General features: G+C 34.4%; 2 protein-coding genes across 7 annotated transcripts in view; both read left to right on the forward strand.

The window, feature by feature from the left end:
- RNPC3 (RNA binding region (RNP1, RRM) containing 3) overlaps nucleotides 1-8,642 on the forward strand; it is a 28,177-nt gene extending 19,535 nt beyond the window's left edge. For 2 of the 6 annotated variants that reach the window (XM_069599083.1, XM_069599114.1), the window contains exons 10-15: nucleotides 1,579-1,740; nucleotides 2,788-2,882; nucleotides 2,970-3,028; nucleotides 5,086-5,218; nucleotides 5,907-5,978; nucleotides 8,447-8,642. In XM_069599083.1, the coding sequence (XP_069455184.1) occupies nucleotides 1,579-1,740; nucleotides 2,788-2,882; nucleotides 2,970-3,028; nucleotides 5,086-5,218; nucleotides 5,907-5,966 (509 nt within the window). In that variant the 3' untranslated portion in view covers nucleotides 5,967-5,978; nucleotides 8,447-8,642. Of the gene's footprint in view, nucleotides 1-1,578; nucleotides 1,741-2,787; nucleotides 2,883-2,969; nucleotides 3,029-5,085; nucleotides 5,219-5,906; nucleotides 5,979-6,957; nucleotides 7,791-8,446 lie in introns of those variants that run through there. The other 4 variants (XM_069599072.1, XM_069599104.1, XR_011258770.1 and 1 more) reach the window with 3 other exon arrangements.
- LOC138445257 (alpha-amylase 2B) overlaps nucleotides 8,430-21,995 on the forward strand; it is a 75,238-nt gene continuing 61,672 nt past the window's right edge. The window contains exon 1 of the mRNA XM_069599142.1: nucleotides 8,430-8,513. The gene's annotated coding sequence lies outside the window, so the exon portion shown is untranslated. The remainder of the gene's footprint in view (nucleotides 8,514-21,995) is intronic.

Below are 21,995 nucleotides of genomic sequence, written 5' to 3' on the forward strand. Positions count from 1 at the left end.
TATTAGTACAATTGAATTACTGATTAGGAAAACAAGCTGTGAAATCTTGTATGAAATTTTCTTTTAATCCAAAAGACACGGAAGGTTGTTAAACAGCATACCACTCTTAACTTTAAAGATAATATACTGATATTATAGGTTTTTTCCTGCTTATTTTAAACATTATTTTGATATTATACTATAGTGGCATTTCTTTATTCTTTTAATTTTTAAATTTTAGAAATAATACCAGCCTATAGAAAATATAATCAGAACAGAAGCCTGTGAAATTTTAAAAAGTTAACACCTCAAACCCCACTTTTCCCTGTTTGACTACTTAGAGATAAGCATTGTTAGTAATTTGATATGAAGATAGTCCTTCCAGATCTCATCCTATGCTTGTGTATAAACATTTCATTCTCTCTCTTTTTTTTAAAAATAATCATCATAGGTTACTTTTTGAGGCTGCATTACACTCCATGGTAGAGTTGTGTCAATATTTCATTAAATTCTAATGATAGAAGTTGAAGTTTTCATTTTTTTATTATTACAGAAATTCCGATATGTACATTTTTGTACATATATCTTTAAAAGCCCTTGTATGAATATAGGGTAGAGTTCTAGTAAGTGTTGCAGATGTACTGAATGAATAGGTAGTTTTAAGTCTTGTCTCTCTGATGGTAGTGAGAACACGTTGCCTTTACAGATAAGCTCTTTTTTTTGGTTTCAGTGTCTGTATTTGATGGCTAGTGATACTTTGACACAAATTTCTTAATTTTTTAAGCATAATTTACTCAGACTTAGACCTTATTGAGGGGCGTGGCAGTCATCTCATTCTGCATCAATGTAGAATAATGGTGAATAAACAATGAAAATAGTTTTAAAGGTTCTTTTCTTCCTGATGCCTTCAGGCCACAGAATATCTCTTGAAACAATAGTTTTTCCACATTAGGAGACTTTTAAGATCCTAAATGTGGCATGCAAATGTGGCATGTTTGCATCATTTTCATAGCTTTTTTAAGGTTTTGTTTGCCTTTTTAGGTAGTATAACTGGGAATTTTTGTACTACATGTTTAATCCTGTCCTTTTCAGTCCTCTACCCCAAATCAGTTTAACTTTCACTGAATCTAAAATTGATGTTTTCTGAATGAAATTCATTATATTGCTATGTTGTGAATTAAAAATTTATAATTATTTTAATTTTCCCAATTGAGTAAGTGTGCAAATACATATTTTTCCTGACCTCTTGCAGGACCACCATTAGTATTGACATTTGTTTTTTTGTTTTTTGGTGGGGAGAGGTATAATGGATGGATTTTTTCTTTTTTTAAAGTATCCTCAAATGGAAATGTCTTTTTTTATGATTTTCATGTTATAGTGGCAGAGTTGAATAGTCATAATAAAAACCATATGGCCTGCAAAACCTAAAATATTTACTGTTTGAACCTTTATAGAAAAAGTTTGCACACCCGTTTCAAAGCATTGAGGAAAAACACTAAAGAGGTTTAGTGCTAGAAGATATCTTAAAAATTAAAAATGGAGAAGAAAAACTATTTTGAAGGGGAGATTTTTAATGGCTAATGTCAATGTTAACTCTAGACTTACCTGCTACTGAAGCTGATGCATCTAATATAGGATTTGGAAAAATCTTCCCCCAACCAAATTTGAACATCACAGAGGAGATTAAAGACGACTCTGATGAAATGCCATCGGAATGTATTTCTAGAAGGGAGTTGGAAAAGGGCAGAATTTCTCGAGAAGGTAATTTCATCAAATAAACCAGAACTTACTTTCTATTTTACATTTCTTTGGCCCTTCAGAAGCAAAACAAATCTCTTCATGTTATTTACCATAACTAAAGCATGTACTTCAAGACATAGCTTCAGTTAAATGTTTTTAATCATCACTTTTGGTTTTTAGTGCTCATACTTTATAGGGAAGAAAGTATCGCTCAATACAATGTTCCCAGAGTATATTTGTTTGGAAGAATGTTTTCATTTCTGAGACTTTTATATGACATCTTAAGTCAATGTTACCAACAGTCTGGAATTCTGTATTTAAGATACAGTTGATAGACCATCACAATACTGTGTCTGAGATGTATGCAAAGCAGTTGTTTGTCTAAAAATATGGTTTTAACTCTTTGGTAATTAAAAGCCTGTGTTTATGAATTTTATATCCTAATATGGTAGTTTTTTAAATTCTAATGGATTTTTCCTATTTTAGTATATTTAAAAATATTTAGGGGCTTTAGATTGACATGTGACACATAATAATTTCATAATAATTGGAAACAGACTTCCAAATAGCATTTTTGCTTAAACATGTAGTTGTCAGGAACACATTTCAGAGACTGAATAGAAATAGCTACATAGGGATTCAGAACCCACAGTTTGTCTGAAATACTTGATGATTACATTTTGAGTAATTTATTTTACATTTGAATATATTGGTGTTTGGTACTTAGGGAGATTGACTTTAATCAGAAAATAACACAGATGTTTGATAGCATCTTTATTTGCTCAGTCTTTCAAATAAATTAAAATTAAGCTTTAATAAAAATATTTTATTGGATACATTTTAGTAATTCTAGATGCCTGAAATTTTTTTAACTTATCACTTTAGATTCTTAATGGGTATTTTTATACCATTAGTAACATTGTCATTAATTTCTATGATTTTAACATTTTCTTAATGCTTATTTTGTCTATTTAGCAGTTATATTTGGTTTCTGTTAAAGTTTTTCTTCAAAAAATTAATGAAGCTGTCTTAATTTTGTATCCTTGTCTTGCTTTGCTTTTATGTAAGAAATGGAAACACTCTCAGTTTTTAGAAGTTACGAACCTGGTGAACCAAACTGTAGAATTTATGTAAAGAATTTAGCTAAACATGTTCAGGAAAAGGTAAGTTGAAATTTATAAATTTGTTTTATTATTTTGCATGTTTTCCCCTGGTTTTCCTTATTAGTCTTTTCTTTGTTGAAATTCTAGGACCTTAAATTTATTTTTGGAAGATATGTTGACTTTTCATCAGAAACACAACGGATAATGTAAGTGGCATGTATATTCTCAAATTTTGTTTTGTTTTTAATCTGTTAGAGATTAACCCTTTTTAAATATCATATTCCCTTTAGTGATTAAAATTATATGAAGAAATTGCTCATATCTGTTGCATAATTAATCTTTTAGACATCTAGATCAGGATTCAGCAAATTTCTTTTTAAATGAACAGAGAGTAAAAATTTAATATTTTTATATTAAAATATTACAGTGCCTGTTGCAACTACTCAGTTTTGTCTTTGTAGCATGAAAGCAGCTCTAAACAATACATAAATGAATATTAATGACTGAGTTCCAATAAAACATTTATAGAAACAGGCTTCATCATAAACTCTAGACTTCTTTCCTAACCCTAAAGCAGTGGTTCTCAAACTTTAACCTGCCTAAGAGTTTAGTAAAACCATTTCCTTGGTCCATCCCTAGAAAGTTTGGTTTTCTAAGCTGAGATAGGATGGATGAATTTGTGTTTCTGAAAAGCCTGTGGATAATGCCACAGCTGCTAGTCCAAAGATTAGATTTTGAAAACTAGTGTTTTAATGACTAAACCAGGAGTATATGATACTAAAGCCAAGTGTTTTAGATTCTTCTTGTAGTGGTAGCTTCCCTTCTTTCAGTTGGAAAGACTTACATTTTATGAGTGCAAAAGAAAAGGATAATGATTGTAAATGATTTAAAAGGTAATGTTTGAAGTTAGAATTTCATTCTTTGAAATTTTATAATTAGTTAACTCTAAAATATGTATGACCTTGGCCATATAAATTAGAAGTAAAAATTAGAAAATGTAAGGAGGGAGACTCTTGAATGGAAGTTAGATAGAGAAGTGACTAATTAATGTAAAATTAATATTTTAAAATCTTAACCTGGGCAATGTACTTCTTTATATAGGCATGCACTGTGTTTTAAAAATGTCCATTTATACTCATTAGTGGCAGATACCTCTTTTTATTGGGATACCAAAAGTTTATTTTACTGGACGTGCAAAATGGTAACCGTTGTTCCCGTTGTTGCCTTTGTATAAGTGGAAAAAATTTAAAAATATATACATTTGTGTGTGTGTGTATGTAAATGTATGTATGTCACACACAAATGTATTGTTTTATTGTGTGTGCCTGTATATATATGCATGTGTGTATACATATATGTGTGTGTGTATATGTACACACCATGTGCATGCATCCTTTCTATTTCCAGTATTGCCTCCCATTAGCATTTGAGAGGAAAAATAATTCTGTATTGAGAAACTGTACACATCAAAATGGTAAATTAATAATTGTTTCCTGTGGGACTAGTCTTGTGAATTTTTTAGAAAAAAATTTAACTGCACATTTTGATTCTTAAAATTTCTTTTTATGCTTTTGCTAGTCTCATAGACTAAATGCCAGGCAGTATTTTAGTTGTAAATTATAGCCTGTTTTTTAAGTAGTTTAAAGTATAGTTTCCTCCCCTGAATTGTTGACAGGTGAATACACTAGGGAATAATAGATTAACTTGGAATGCAAAATCTGGTTTGTATTTTTGGCCCTAACTTTAGCTATCAGTGTAACACTGAAGAATTGACTCAGTCTCTGTATGCATTGTCTATAAAATGGTGATTTTTGACTAGGTGATCAATAAGGTCCCTTTCTCCTCTGAAATTCCATGTTACTTTTCTATAGTTTCTGTCAACCCTTAAAATTCTTGGTTGTATAGTTGTTTTTGTCACTTGAGTAAACAGTATTAAATTGGCTGCATAAAACTTTTAAAAAAGAGGGATGAGAGAAAAACTTATTTACTTTTATAGTTGCAAGTAATATGATTTTTAAAAATCATATATACTTTTATGATAGTTAAAAAATGATAAGAACATCATCAAACTTGTATTACCTACTTATGAAAAAAATTTTAAAACAATATAAAATATAATTTTAGAAAGGCTAAATAATGTGCTAATCAGATAGTAGAGTCATTTTTATTCTGAAATAGCACAATTTTAACACATTCCCATTCACTTCATCAGAATTCTTTGACATTCTTCAAGTCAAAACATTGTTTCTTCCTTGACTGCTAGGTTTGATATACGCTTGATGAAAGAAGGTCGCATGAAAGGACAAGCTTTCATTGGACTTCCAAATGAAAAAGCAGCGGCCAAAGCGTTAAAGGAAGCTAATGGATATGTTCTTTTTGGAAAACCTATGGTGGTTGTATCCTTCAAATTAGTTGGTTCCAGATTGAGTTTATAGCAGTAAGGGTATAGTTAAAACTAATTTTTATATTATGCTTTGGAAATCTCAACAGCTTGCATTCCAGCTTGAAAATATTCAAGTTATAATATTTATAATACAAACATTTGAGTCAGATGACAATGTTATTTAGATTTTTATTGGAAAATTAGCATAATGAGTCTATTAAAATCCATCCAAGTCTAAACATTTTATTTAATACTTAAAATATATATACTCATGCTAAACCAAAGATAATACATTATCCAGAAGTACATTAGAATCCTTAAAAGGAAGATATGATTCATTGTAGTTCAATTTTATATTTTATTGTATTGTAATTCATATTTATGTTTAAGAATTTTAATAACAATGTATCATTGATTAGCCATCATGCTTTCCACAGTTAATGCAATTTCAAACTAGAAATTAGTGGAATAAATGAAGGAGCAGAGGTATAGGTGTAAAAAATGACTATAAAAGAAAGCGAAAATTTTTTGCTTCTCCCCCAGATCATAGACAACTAGGAGGCAGTCAAGAAATACTGAGTAGGAAGACAAATAGAGAAATTAAAAACTCTGCTCCTATCCTACATTAGTATGTTCTTGATAATTCTTTAGAAAAGATTCCTTTCATGTTTGTGAAGGAAACCTTAATTTTTAAATATTAGCAATTTGCCCGATCTGCTAGACCAAAACAAGATTCTAAAGAAGGAAAAAGAAAGTGTTAAAAATTAGTAAAGGTAAGTGTGGTGATAACATACTAAAAGCACAAGACTTTCTTGAGAGAAAATTAAGAAGGGATAACAGCCTGAGTAATGTTTTTAAAGGATCCATCACTCTGACTGTCTAACTATGCTGTTAATTTTCATTAAACTGCACAATTATGCAATAAAGTTCATATGTATGCAGAAAATTAAATTTGGAGAGAATGAATTTTATAAAGGCAATGTATCTTTATTATTCTTAATTTACTTTCTTAAAAAAAAACAGTATTTCTTAAATTTTAACATGTGTTATAATCACCTAGAGAGCTTGATAAAACGCAGATTACTGGGTTTCCTCTAACCCCCACACAGAATTTCTGATTCAGTAGGTCTGCAAGGGTGTTTGGCCTTGGGTCATCAGTTTTCCTAGTTTTCTTGTGAATAAGAGGTTTTCTAGGATACTGGACTTTTTAATGCTAACAGTGGGAAGATGTCTGCCAAGTCAGGACAAGTTGGTTACCCTTGGTGGGACCTGAGAATTCACATTGCTAATTACTAATTGTCCTCCTCACAGAAATTTGTCCATATATTTTGGAATGAAGTATTTCAGCTTTCAAATAAGTAATTTTAATTCATAAGTAATTTGATAATTTAAAATGATAAAATGAAGCATTTTATGTGAACAATTTAAGAAAGATGAGTGGAACTACATTCATTTTGTTTTAAATCTTTCTGCTTTAGAATAATGGAAGAACATGGGCCAAAATTACTGATGGTTAAGCTGAAAAAATTATATAAAGAAAGTTACGCTAGTGTTTATTCCTTTTGGGAGGCACCTTGAATATTTGAATTTTGTAGTAAAGTATCTATACTGGTATAGTCAGACGTCTTACAAATACTTTCGAAGAACAGATGAAAATAAACCATTTTTTATGTGTGTTTAAAAAAAATTATTTGTAAATCTAACATGAAATATGAGAAAAAAATTAAACTGCATTCTGCTGTTCTTCTTTAGAAGCATCCCTGCGTAAATACTGCTGTAATACTGTCATACAAAGTGTATCCTTTCTTGTCGTATCCTTTTGGGGCAGTGTTTTTTTATTTTCCTAGAAGTGTTTTGTCTCTCCCCAACCCACTGATCCAGCTTATGCAATAATTTTTTTTTTTACAATGTACTGAAATTATTTCTAAAATTATCTGTGTTGATTGAATACATCTTTTATGTGGTTTTTATATTTGTTGCTGAATTTTCTGTGCTATCCTTTAGGTTATGTAGTTTTTCCAGAGAAAGTTAGTGAATCAGGTCAGCTTATGTACATGGAGAATGGATACAGTTGCTTTAACACAGATTTTATTCTTGCTTCTTCTATTTATATATTTTCTAAGTCTAATTCAGTAACATAAATGCTTTCTCTTTCATGATGTATGTGGTTTAGGCATTCTGTATAACCTATTATAAAATTTGGGGAAAAGGGTTTCCTCCCCCCCACCCCCATACATATGTTGAGATTTTAAATAACTGAATTTCAGTGTGAATTCCAAATAAGAGTAGCAGACATCTGAGGTTTTATTATTGAAATCTCCTTTGAGATAGCAAGTAGAAGTATCTTTTTTCCCTTTCATTTTCTAAACAAAAAGATTAAGAAAAGAGTAACAGAGAGGAGAAGACATAAAGTTGACTCAGGGTAGCACAATAAGTGGAAAGAAACAGTTCTGGTAGGTATGTAAGAGCAGTGGTTTCCAGACCTGTTGATAATCAGAACTGCCCAAACAGTGGTTCTCAATTTGGCTGCATATTAGAATGACTTGCAGAACTTTAAAAAAAAAAGAAAAAGAATAAAGTAAAAAGTATGTTGCTTGGGTTTCTTCCCAGAGTTTTGTTTTAATTGGCCTAGATTTCTGTATAGATATCAATATTTTCAAACTTCACTGAGTATTGGTTCTAACGTGCAACCAAGGTTGAGAACCACTGAGGAAAGGATTTTTATACGTTAAGATTCCTGGACTCTATCTTGGAACTGATAGATGAGAATATCTGGAATCAGGACCAAGAATCTAATTTTCCCTTATTAATTCTGAGGACTGACCAATTTAAATACTGCTTTGTTACATTAAACTGATTACATGGATCCAAGACATCACCCTAGCCATCTAAATTTTATTAGTAGGAAAATACAGCATTGGAGTCTTTGCATCCCTTTTCTTACTAATCCTACTAATAGTACTATGAAAACAATGCAAAATTCTGTTGTTAATCATTATCACTCAAAAGATACAAAAAGCACGAGATATTGAAATTGTTGTTGCTTTTTTCTATTGACACAGTTAAATATTTTATTTTTTAATGTTATAAATCAGTTTACATGCTGTTAGATAATTAAAATTTTGTTGCACTGACATGATTCACTAATTTTCCAAATATAAATGTTCTAGCTTTTAGTTATTTTATAACTAGTGAACTGTTTAATAATCATTATTTTTAATGAATTTTTATGGTGTTTTAGGTTCCTTTATCTCTCAAGTACTTTCCACCTTTGTGGAGATGAAATTGACCACCTGGACTATGGAACTGTGCGTAATAGCTTTTAAAGTGTATTTAAAGATTAAATCTATATGCATTTAAATCAGTTTATTAGAGCTCTATCACATGTATTTTAATCATCTTCCTCGTATAATAAATTATTTTCTTTCTAATTAAAATAATGATCTTAATTTTTCTTTGTTATTTATATGTTGAGGAAAGTATAATTTGATAATTACATAAATTTTTTGTCAAGTAATTTTATAATACTAAATATAAATTTTCTTTTATGGTTACAAATATTGCCCTTTTTCATTCTTACTTGTATACTGATGCACTTAATTTTTTTTATAGTAATCTTATTTTTTTCTAATTATTCTCCGAGTAGTTTTATTTGGTTGAGTTTTGATTATTTTGATGTTGTTTGTTTTGATTTTGTTTTTTCTCTTAAGTGGTGGGGGATTTTTCACCGGTTAGGAAATTTGTATACGTGCCCTAACAGTTTTTCGTTGTTGTGTCTCCCAGTGTATCAGAATGTCACTCAGTGGTATAAATGTTTCCTATATAAAATTATTCTGTTCCCTTAGTAAAATTAATTTCAGCTGTATGTTAAGTAGGAAATATTGATAGTTTAAATGAGTTTGTTCTGGTTGATACTCTTCTGTGAGTATGTACTAAGTTTTACCTTAGAGTCACTTAGATCTTTGTTGGAATGATCTTGTGTATCGCAGCTTCTTCCCTTTTACTCATAGCTTTGTGAAATAAGGTAAGTGAAAAGTTTAAAGGTAGCAAATAGAAGAATGGAGATTTGAACCCTGAAACAATCTAATATTTAGATGTCAAGTGGTAAGAAAACATGACTAAGAGTAGATAAACCCAAGTGAAGAAAGAAGCCCAGCTAGGAAGGAGTGATTAAATATGTTAGGTCTGTTGATGATGCAAGAAAGATGAGTTCCGAAGACAACTGTTAAGGAGTCTTGCTTTCTGAGGGAATAGTGAAATGGGTTGTTAATACAGGGGGATAAAGATTGAAAATATTGCAGATTTGTATGGTCTAAAAAACAGAGACATGATGCAGGGGTGAGAGGAATGTCACTGGAACCATAGATTCGGTGTTTAAATAGAAGGGTTAGTTTTAAAGATGGTGTGTAAACAGTTCATTAATAGCAGTGGAAGGAAGGACAGATTATAAAGATCTAGATATTTGCAGTTCGGTATATCTAATGGGAGCATGTAAAATTTTTGTTGTATTTTCTCAGTAAATAGGAAGCAAGGTCACGAAGTGGAGGGAAGAACTCTTGGGGGAAAATGGATTGAGGAAAGAAAATATAGATATTTAGGGAAGTGAGAAAAAGACACTTAGAAGGATTGCTGGATATTACTTTAAAAGTGCCTACTTGAAGTCCATGGTTGTTAATTTAATTGAGATCAGTCAGTGTGGTTTTGTGTTTTTCCCAATTTAGCCTTTGTACTGCTGTTGAGTAAACAGTCAGATTTTTAAAGTTGGTATTTTCTCACATGAATATAACAAAAAGGGAGAAGGGAGAAAGTATTGACATAATCAAAAGAATGATTATGAAGGAGGGACATGGAAAGTAATTTGGTAATGAGCAAATTGAGAAAATGGCGTTTCAGGCACAATGGAGAAATGGTATGATCCATTGAGATTGCAGTGTGGTTGAAGATGTGTTATTTCTTAGAGGTAGGAAATTTGGGAGGTTGAAGTAGAGTTCTGAGATTGAAGATATTAGAGCACAGTAATTAGTGACTTCTGTAATGTGAGTATGGTAGTTGAGTGAACGTGAGGTTATGGAAAGAAATGAATTCAAGAAATTGAGAAACTTGGATATCAAAAGGATCATATGCATTTTTTGAAATTATCATTAATTATGATAGGGGTAGTGAGCCAAAAGCTAAATTATTCCTTGGAATGTATAAATTTGTCAGGTTTATGACAGTGCACTCCAGTATTTGTGCCTGGAGAATCCCATGGACAGAGGAGCCTTCAGGGCTACAGTTTATGTGGTCACAAAGAGTTGGACACAACTGAGTGACTAACACAAACACTACCGAAAAAGAATGTTTCTTAAAATCAACCTTCATAAAACCCTGGAGTACTTATCCTGCTGTAGTGTTGAGAGTTTCACCCTTAATAGTTCACTGAAAAATAGTGTATTAAAGTGGTTTTATAGGTATAGGTTCAAAATTCAAATGTGTTCATGCCTTAGTTGCTTTATGGCTTTTTTTTTTTTTTTTTGCATTTTCCATGGGAGTAATAAAAATGCCTACCTTGGGATTGTTATAAAGTTCATTAGATGGATATAAAATACTTGCGTATGGTTGTGTGTGTGTGTGTGTGTGTGTGTGTATAGAGAGAGAGAGTGTCACATTTTCAATAAATATTAGCTCTCATAGTGGTGGTTATGGTGATTCTCAACTCACCCTGATACTGAAGGTGATAAAAAATTATGAGATTTTCAGTAATTCAGTCATCTTTGATTATCACTGAGATGCCCAGATTCTTCCTTGCCACACCTAGGGAGCAAGAGACTATTTGAAAAGTTGTCTAGAAATTACGGAGCTGGAGAAGTAACTTACATAGCAAGAGCCCAAATAGCTAGTCTGTCATTGGATTTTTCAGTTACTTTAAACAATAAGTACCTTTTTCCTTTTGCCAGAGAGATTTGGCACACTGGCCAAGTGTGGGTCAGACACATCACCTCTGAGGCGAGAAGTGAAGTTTCATATAAACCATGTGAAATGAGAGTTGGGAATAGGCTTGTTCATTAAAGGAAAAGCATAGCACTGTAAAATCAGAAAAGAAACGTAGATATTAGGCAGCTAAAAACAAATGTTTTGCTACAATATGCAGTATATAAAACTTTTTGCCATGTGATTGTTTTCCATTTATGCCTTTTACAAGGGCCTGGACTAGTGTAAAGCAAAGGAGGTTCCTAGGGTGTAAAATTTAAGGAGGCATATACTTTCAAGTAATGCAAGTGCTCCTCACTGTACCTTAGTCATTAACAGAATCAGCATAATCCTGATTAGGTAAATCACCAAACTAAAAAAAAAAAAAAAAATGCTAGCATACAAGTTGGGCTTTCCTGGTGGTTTGTGGTAAAGAATCTGCCTGGCAATACAGGAGATGTGGGTTCGATCCCTGGGTCAGGAATAGCCCCTAGAGAAGGAAATGGCAATTCACTCCAGTATTCTTGCCTGGAGAAATCCCATGGACAAAGGAGCCTGGCGGGCTACTGTCCAAGGGGTTGCGAGAGAGTTGGATACAACTTAGCAACTAGACAACAACAGCGAAGCATACAAGTTGCTGGTTTAGATGATTTGGAAAGTATTTGCTGTGCAAGTGAAACTCCTTCAAAAACCAAAGTCTTGAGAGATTAAGTCTTTGAAATTTGAAAGGAAGTAAGACAAAGGAATCAATACCTATTAAGTACCTAAAATTTTAAAGACATTGTACTGTTTATGTATAGTAATTTGATCTTTAACACCCTGTAAGAAGAGAACACTTCCCTTTGTGAGTAATGAAGTTTTTTGATAAACTTCAACTGTGAGTTAGTAAGATACTTTATTACATTTAATTGTTTTTACTAATGCATGTAAAGCAAAAGATAGTGACTTCAGTAGGACTGTTCAGTAGAGATGACAGCTAAACTACATGTGTTAGGCACATAAGAGGCAGAACTGATGATTCTCAGAAATAGAAATAGAATTCCCACCCCCATAACTTAAGCTACTATATATTGTACACTGGAATTTCCTAAAGGCAAACTATAGTAGAGATACAGCATTCACACAAAGGATAGTATAGGAGATTTAAAATAAACAACCAAGACTCACCAAATACTGAAAAAGTACCAGGGAAGAGAGATTCTGTACCCACTGAGCTTAAGTTTTATTACCATGGGGAAAAACTGGGAGATCAATGAAGTATCTATGATTTAATATACAAAGATTTAAAGGAACAACAATATTTAAAACTATGTGTGTATATTTATATGTATATCAGAAATCAGTAAAAGGGTATTTGACTACATAGGACATTTCTTTTTTTTTTACATTATGGTATGGCATCAATATACCACTTCTCTAGTACTTATATACCGGGATCTTTGAAAATTTAATTCCAGAAGAAAATATGAACAGCTGATTAATTTCTTTTTCATGAATCTTTTCAGAGCTTAATATGATGCATAAAATGTTACATATTATTTATGAAAACATTTAATATCTTTCTGTGGAAGAAAATGGAGGGGAAAGAGATTGAAATTTGAGTGGGTTGTTCTCTATATATATATTGGATTTTTCTTTAAAAAAGATGTTTGTATATTTTTCTAAATGTTAACATTATTAAATGTGGGTCTTGGGATATGGGGTCTGTTACACTTTTTCATACTTTGCTGTATGACAAATATATCAGCTCTTAAATGAAAAATAAAATAGTGAAACACCTCTAATCCAGTGTTTCTTAGCCATTTTTTGCCCTTCTACTTCTGTGAATTTTTAGACTTTTTTTTTTTCCTAATCCTTATGAAATTTTAATACCACAGTATAATATTATGTCTCTTTTGGACTGTTTGTGTATCTGTTCTTATGTTTTAAAAAAGTAAGGTTTTTCTTCCTGCGCAACCCAGTGACCTAACCAGCAGTAGAATTTAGAAGATAATTATTATTAGCAAGCTAAGAATCTTAAATCATGCAATTCTCTGATCTTAGCTGAACAAATCAGATATTGGTAACAAATATCTGAAAAAAAAATTTAAGTTTATAGATATTAAGTAATGCATTTCCATGTTATATGTATGGATCAAGATAGACTTTTTATGAGAAATTACTTGAATGAAAATGAAAATTCAACATCAAAATTTGGGAACTCCATCTAAAAGGAGAGAATTTGGCATATTAGAAAAGAAAAATAACAAGATTTAACCTTCTACCATAAGGAACTAGAAAAAGAATAAACAATGCAGAAAAAGGAAATAATGAAAATAATTATAAATCAGTGAACTTGTAGGCAGAAAAGAGTTGAAAATATTGGAAACAGAACTTGTTTCTGAGAAGATCAATTGAAACAGTTCTAGCCTGACTGCAAAGGAAAACCCCTCTTCCCTCTCAGGTTGTAAGAAAATGATAGTGGAGTATTTTTAGTAAATTTATTTCCATAAATATGGCAACTTTGATGAAATGAGCCAACTTCCTGAAAGTATTAAACTAATTTGAGAAGCAGGTAACCTACTTCTCAACTCTGAATAACTCTGTATCTAATAAATTCACTTTGTAGTTAAAAGTTTCCCTGGAGGCCTGAAGAGCTTCACTTGTGAATTCTGCAAAACATTAAATGAAGAAACCAACAGTACTGTACAACAAAACACTTCCAAATTCATGTTGAGAGGCATGCATTACCTTGGTCATAAAACTTTCTATTTCTCGTAGGTATAGATGCAAAAATCTGCAACAAAAATATTAGCAGGTTGAATTAAGCCATATGTAAAAAGGATTTAAGTCATGACCAAGAGAACTTTCTATTGGAGTAGGCAGTCTATCGAACCTTTTGAGATCAATAAATGTAAATCATCCTGTCAACAGACTAAAGAAGAAAACACATATGATCATCTTAATAAATGAAACAAAAGCATTTGACAAAGCTAAATATCCATTCTTAGTAAAAACTCAGTAAACTGGGAATGTAAAAGAGCTTCCTTAAGCTGAAAAGTATTTACAAAGTCCCAATTGTTCTTCAAAGTGAAGTGAAGTCACTCAGTCGTGTCCCATTCTTTGTGACCCCATGAACTGCAGTTTACCAGGCTCCTCCATCCATGGGACTTCCCAGGCAAGAGTACTGGAGTGGGTTGTGATCTCCTTCTTCAGAGGATCTTCGTGACCCAGGGATTGAACCCGGGTCTCTTGCATTGTAGGCAGATACTTTGCTGTCTGAGCCACCAGAGAAGTCCAAAAGGCTAAATGTTTTTCCCAAAGGAAGGGGAAACAAGGAAGGACACACTACTATGCAACATCTCACTGACAGCCAGTTCATAAAATGAGAAAGAGAAGAGTATACAAATTGGAGATTTAAAAATAAAACTATTCCTATACAGAGGTGATATGATTGTTTATGTAGAAAATCCCCCAAATTTAAAGGCTTCTACAATTGAGTTAAACAAGATTGTAAGATTAAAAGTAAATATGTAGAAATCAGTAAATAAACTAGCAATGAACTACTAGACCTTGAAATTTCTTTCTACAATTAACATTTGCAGTAGTACCAGAATTGAAATAATTAGGTATAAGTCTACCAAAATGTGTACCAGACACTTATGCCAAAGACCCTTCCCCAAATTTTGATAAAAAATAAAGATCTAAGTAAACACCTAGATAGCATATTCAAAAGCAGAGACATTACTTTGTCGACTAAGGTCCGTCTAGTCAAGACTATGGCTTTTCCAGTAGTCATGTATGGATGTGAGAGTTGGACTGTGAAGAAGGCTGAGCGCCGAAGAATTGATACTTTTGAACTGTGGTGTTGGAGAAGACTCTGGAGAGTCCCTTGGACTACAGGGAGATCCAACCAGTCCATTCTGAAGGAGATAACCCTGGGATTTCTTTGGAAGGAATGATGCTAAAGCTGAAACTCCAGTACTTTGGCCACCTCATGTGAAGAGTTGACTCATTGGAAAAGACTTTGATGCTGGGAGGGATTGGGGGCAGGAGAAGAGGATGACAGAGGATGAGATGGCTGGATAGCATCACTGACTCGATGGATGTGAGTCTGAGTGAACTCCAGGAGTTGGTGATGGACAGGGAGGCCTGGCGTGCTGTGATTCATGGGGTCGCAAAGAGTCGGACACGACTGAGCAACTGAACTGAAGTGAAGTAAACAGAACTATACTGTATACATGACTTGAAAGAGTCATGGTTATTGTGATGTCACCTCAAATAGATTCATTTCAAATTGAAAATTGTAGCAGGATAATTTTACTGCTAAACTGACTTTCAGAGCTCTTTTGAAAAACAGCAACCAGAATGTCCAGCACAATTTAAAAAAAAAATGATATAACTTAAGTTACATACTTCTAAGTTTTATTATAAACCTAGAATAGCAGTGTATTTAGCAGAAGGATATATGCATAGATCACTGAAATAGAAAAGTCCACAAATATACCCTCATATGTATGGCAGATTAATTTTTGACAAAAATAAGACAGTTCAGTGGAGAGGATTGCTATTTTAAGATGTTGGAGTGATTGGACAACTGAACCCCCCCAAACACACACAAAAGGGAAACCTTTAAAAAATTTCTTTCACACAAAATTTATTTGAAATACAGACCAAAAGTTAAAGGAAAAAATATCTGTGTGACATTGCTTACAAAGGAATTCCTGTATACAACACCAAAAGTTTCCTCCATTGAAAATAAATTAGATGTTATCCAATAAAAATCTTATTCAGAATATGCTATGAAAAATTAAGAGGCAGTCACACTGGGGACAGTCTTTGGGGAGCATATATTTGACAAAAGAATATCTAGGATATATATAAAGAACTATAAAAATAAAAACAATAAATTTGTAAACACCAAAGATTTACAGATGACAAGCACATGAAATGATACTTCACATCATCATCCATTCAGTTCTGTTCAGTCATGTCCAACTCTGACCCCATGAACCGTGGCACACCAGGCCTCCTTGACCATCACCAGCTCCCGGAGTTTACCCAAACTCATGTCCATTAAGTTGGTGATGCCATCCAGCCATCTCATCCTCAATCGTCCCCTTCTCCTGCCCTTAATCTTTCCCAGCATCAGGGTCTTTTCGGATGAGTCAGCTCTTTGCATCAGGTGGCCAAAGTATTGGAGTTTCAGCTTCAACATCAGTCCTTCCAATGAACACACAGGACTGATGTCCTTTAGTATGGACTAGTTGGATCTCCTTGCAGTCCAACGGACTCTCAAAAGGCTTTTCCAACACCACAGTTCAAAAGCATCAATTCTTCGGCCCTCAGCTTGCTTTATAGTCCCAACTCTCACATCCATACATGACTACTGGAAAAACCATAGCCTTGACTAGACGGACCTTTGTTGACAAAGTAATGTCTCTGCTTTTTAACATGCTATCTATTTTGGTCATAACTTTCCTTCCAAGGAGTAAGCGTCTTTTAATTTCATGGCTGCAATCACCATCTGCAGTGATTTTGGAATCCCGCAAAGTAAAGTCTGCCACTGTTTCCACTGTTTCCCATCTATTTGCTATGAAGTGATGGGACCAGATGCCATGATCTTCATTTTCTGAATGTTGAGCTTTAAGCCAACTTTTTCACTCAAAGAGGCTCTTTAGTTCTTCACTTTCTGCCATAAGAGTGGTGTCATCTGAATACCTGAGGTTATCGATATTTCTCCCAGCAATCTTGATTCCAGCTTGTGCTTCTTCCAGCCCAGCGTTTCTCATGATATACTCTGCATATAAGTTAAATAAGCAGAGTGACAATATACAGCCTTGACATACTCCTTTTCCTATTCGGAACCAGTCTGTTGTTCCATGTCCAGTTCTAACTGTTGCTTCCCGACCTGCATACAGGTTTCTCAAGAGGCAGGTCAGGTGGTCTGGTATTCCCATCTCAGAAGTTTCCAGTTTATTGTCATCCACACAGTCAAAGGCTTTAACATAGTCAATAAAGCAGAAATAGATGTTTTGCTGGAACTCTTACTTTTTCGATGATCCCACAGATGTTGGCAATTTGATCTATTTAGACAAATACAAAACACAACCGCAATAAGATGGCACCACACACCTTTTAGAATGGCTTAAAATACACTCTGATAGTACCAAGATTAGTCAAGAATGTGGAGCAACTACAGCTCTCATACATTGCTGGTGAAATTACAAAATGGTACAACCTGTTTTACAAAACATTTTGAGGAAGTTTGTAGTAATGTTAACATGTGACCTATCCACCACACTTCTGAGTATTTATCTAAGAACAACAAAAATTATGTTCACACAAAAATCTATACCTAAGAGTTTTCTGGGAAGATCATGGAGTAGGAAGTAACAGAAGTCCAACTTAGCACCTAACGTAGTTGCACCATAGTCACTATTTTGGAATTCTGGAGTCTAGGGCTTGCAACTTCCAGATGAAGCCTTGGACAGTAAATTGTTAATTTAGGCCAGTTTCAGCTCCTAGCATAGTAATAGCAACGAGTCTTCCAACCCCAACCATGTGGCAGGCAGCCATATATGTATCCTGGAGCACCTTGCTGATAGGAGTCAAGGTGAGCAAAAAGAACACTGAACTCTTAAATATTGAGGAATCTATGCCATAATTATTTATGCCGCTTTTGATCACAGAGGTGCATAGATTGGCAGCTGTGGTTGTTGCACCTCCCATGTTTGTAAGCCATGTCTCCTATCTCTACCACCCCCAGTGAAGAGACTTACAGGAGAATAATAAGCCAGGTCCCCCCTTTTTCCTTTCCTCTTTAGTTTTCCCACTTTGGGGAGCCAGTGAACATAGGCTGAGTGTCCTGTGGAAAACCATCAAACAGGCCAGCAGGCACACTGAATCACAGGAAAGAGAGAATAATTGATGTAATAGCTGAAAACAAATCTGATGAAAAGTTATGAATATGAAATGAAAGTTATACATATCCAAGAAGTTCAATGAATTCCAAGTAAAACTGACTCAAAAATCCATATCAAGACATAATAAAATTGCACAAGATAGAGAAGTGAATACCCACCTAAAAGGGATTTTCAAAGATTATCAGAAGATTTTCCATCAGGAACTTAGGAGGCTGAAAGAAGTGGGCTGATATAAAGTGCTAAAAGAAGAAAAATTCAACTAGGAATTCCCTATCTGGCAAGACCATTTTGTTTGTTTGTTTCTTCAAAAGTGAAGGAGATATTGACATTCCTACATAAAGCTCAGAGAGTTTACCACTCGACCTTCCTTGCAAGAAATGCTCGTGGAAATGTTGCAAGGGTCAAATGAAAGGACACTAGATCATAACTAATGCCATATGGATAAATACAGATCATAATAAAGAGAAATACAGGAATAAATATAAAAGCTAATATTGTAAAAGTGGTCAATTACTACGTTTGTTATCTACAGGATTTAATAGACATACGTTGAATAGAAAATGTTTAGTCAATAAGCTTGTATTATTGTAATTGTGGTCTGTAAATCTACATGTTGTTTTCTACTTCATTTAAGGGACTAATGCGTTTAAAATAGTTGTCTATGTTTAGGGGCACACAGTGTATAAAGATGTAATTCAGGGAACCTCAACAACTGAAGATTGGAAACAGAAGTGTAAAGACATTTTTTGTATGTTATTGAAGTTAAAAGTAAGTGAAGTCGCTCAGTTGTGTCCGATTCTGCGACCCCATGGACTGTAGACTACCAGGCTCCTCCGTACGTGGGATTCTCCAGGCAAGAGTACTGGAGTGGGTTGCCATTTCCTTCTCCAGGAGATCTTCCCAACCCAGGGATCGAACCCTGGTCTCCCACATTGCAGGCAGATGCTTTACACTCTGAACCACCGGGGAAGATAAGTTAGTATAAATTAAATTAGAATTTATAACTAGTATGTTAAGTTCGCAGCACGCCAGGCCTCCCTGTCCATCACCAACTCCCAGAGTTCACTCAGACTCACGTCCATCAAGTCCACCACAAGGAAAAGAGCTATGGAATACACACAAAAAAATGAAGTATTTAAACCTTACTACCAGAATATGTCAACATAAAAGACACTGCAGTGCTGGAGTGATGGCAGTGTGGCACTGAGCGACTTTGAAGAGAAACCCCACATCCAAGGACAAAGGGGAAACCCCAGTAAGATGCTAGGAGAGGTGAAATCACATTTAGAATCTAACCCCATACCTGCCAAAGATGCTCAGAGGGATCAAATGTACTTTGTGTGCACCAGAACACAGAGACTGAGATAGAACTGTCTGAGTATCTCCTGGGGAGACACAATCACAGAAAAATAACCAATCTGATCATATGGACCACAGCCTTGTCTAAATCAAACTATGAGCCATGCTGTTCAAGACCACCCAAAATGGATGGGACATGGTGGAGAGTTCTGATAAAATGTGGTCCACTGGAGAAGGGAATAGCATACCACTTCAGTATTCTTGCCTTGAGAACCCCATGAACAGTATGAAAAGGCAAAAAGCAAGGACACTGAAAGATGAACTCCCCAGGTCAGTAGGTGCACAGTATGCTACTGGGGATCAGTGGAGATATAACTCCAGAAAGAATGAAGAGACAGAGCCAAAGCAAAAACAACACCCAGTTGTTGATGTGACTGGTGATGGAAGTAAAGTCTGATGCTATAAAGAGCAATATTGCATAGGAACCTGGAATGTTAGGTCCATGAATCAAAGCAAATTGGAAGTGATCAATCAGGAGATGGCAAGAGTGAACATTGGCATTTTAGGAATCAGCAAACTAAAATGGACTGGAATGGGTGAACTTAACTCAGATGACCATTATATCTACTACTGTGGGCAAGAATCCCTTAAAAGAAATGGAGTAGCCACAGTCAGCAAAAGAGTCCAAAATGCAGTACTTGGATGCAGTCTCATAAAATACAAAAGGATTTCTGTTCATTTCCAAGGCAAACCATTAAATGTCACAGTAATCCAAGTCTATGTCCTAACAAGTAATGCTGAAGAAACTGAAGTTGAATGTTTCTGTGAAGACCTACAAGACCTTTTAGAACTAACACCAAAAAAAAGATGTCCCCTTCATTATAGGGGAATGGATGCAAAAGTAGGAAGTCAAGAATTAACAGGCAAATTTGGCCTTGGAGTACAGAATGAAGCAGGGCAAAGGCTAAGAGAGTTCTGCCAAGAGAATGTACTGGTCATAGCAAACACCCTGTTCCAACCACACAAGAGAAGACTCTACACATGGACATCACCAACGGGTCAATACTGAAATCAGATTGGTTACATTATTTGCAGCCAAATATGCAGAAGCTCTAGACAGTTAGCAAAAACAAGACCAGCAGCTGACTGTGCCTCAGATCATAAACTCTTATTACCAAATTCAGACTTAAATTTAGGACAGTAGGGAAAACTGCTAGATCATTCAGGTATGACCTAAATCAAATCGCTTGCAGTTATACAGTTGAAGTGACAAATAGAGTCAATGAATTAGATCTGATAGACAGAGAGCCTGAAGAACTATGGATGGAGGTTTGTGACATTGTACAGGAGACAAGGATCAAGACCATCCCCAAGAAAAATACAAAAAAAAGCATAAGGGCTCTCTGCGGAGGTCTTACAAATAGCTGTGAAAAGAAGAAGAGAGCAAAGTAAAAAAGGAAACATACACCCATTTGAATGCAGATTTCCAAAGAATAGCAAGGAGAGATAAGAAAGCCTTCCTCAGTGATCAATGCAAAGAAATAGAGAAAGACAACAGAATGGGAAAGACTAGAGATCTCTTCAAGAAAATTAGAGATACCAAGGGAACTCTTCATTCAAATATGGACACCATAAAGGACAGAAATGGTATGGACCTAACAGAAGCAGGACATATTAAGAAGAGGTGACAAGAATACATGGAAGAACTGTACAAAAATGATCTTTATGACCCAGATAACCAAGATGGTGTGATCACTCACCTAGAGCCACATCCTGGAATGCCAAGTCAAGTGGGCCTTAGGAAGCATCACTAGAAACAAAGCTAGTGGAGATAATGGATTCCAGTTGAGCTATTTCATATCCCAAAAGATGATGCTGTGGAAGTGCTATACTCAATATGTCAGCAAATTTGGAAAACTGAGCAGTGGCCACAACTGGAAAAGGTCAGTTTTCATTTGAATCCCAGAGAGAGGCAATGCCAAAGAATGCTCAAACTACTGCACAATTGCACTCATCTCACATGCTAGCAAAGTAATGCTCAAAATTCTCCAAGTCAGGCTTCAATAGTACATGAATGGTGAATTTGAAGATGGTCAAGCTAGAGTTAAAAAAGGCAAAGGAACCTAGATCAAACTGCCAACATCCGTTGGATCATCAAAAAAGCAATAGAGTCCCAGAAAAGCATCTACTTCTGCTTTATTGACTATGCAAAAGCCTTTGATTGTGTGAATCACAATAAACTGTGGAATGTTCTTCCAGAGATTGGAATACCAGACTAACTGACCTGCCTCCTGAGAAATCTGTATGCAGGTCAAGAAGCAACAGTTAGAACTGGACATTGAACAATAGACTGGTTCAAATCAGGAAAGAAGTACGTCAAGGCTGTATATTGTCACCCTGCTCATTTAACTTAGATGCAGAGTACGTCATGAATAATGCTGGACTGGATGAAGCACAAGCTGGAATCAAGATTGCCAGAAAAAATATCAATAACCTCAGATATGCAGATGACACCACCCTTATGGCAAGAAAGTGAATAACTAAAGAACCTCTTGCTGAAAGTAAAATAGGAGAGTGAAAAAGTTGGCTTAAAAGTCAACATTCAGAAAACTAAGATCGTGGCATCTGGTCCCATCA

This window comes from Ovis canadensis, chromosome 1, assembly GCF_042477335.2.
Source record: "Ovis canadensis isolate MfBH-ARS-UI-01 breed Bighorn chromosome 1, ARS-UI_OviCan_v2, whole genome shotgun sequence".
NCBI classification, from domain to species: Eukaryota; Metazoa; Chordata; class Mammalia; order Artiodactyla; family Bovidae; genus Ovis; species Ovis canadensis.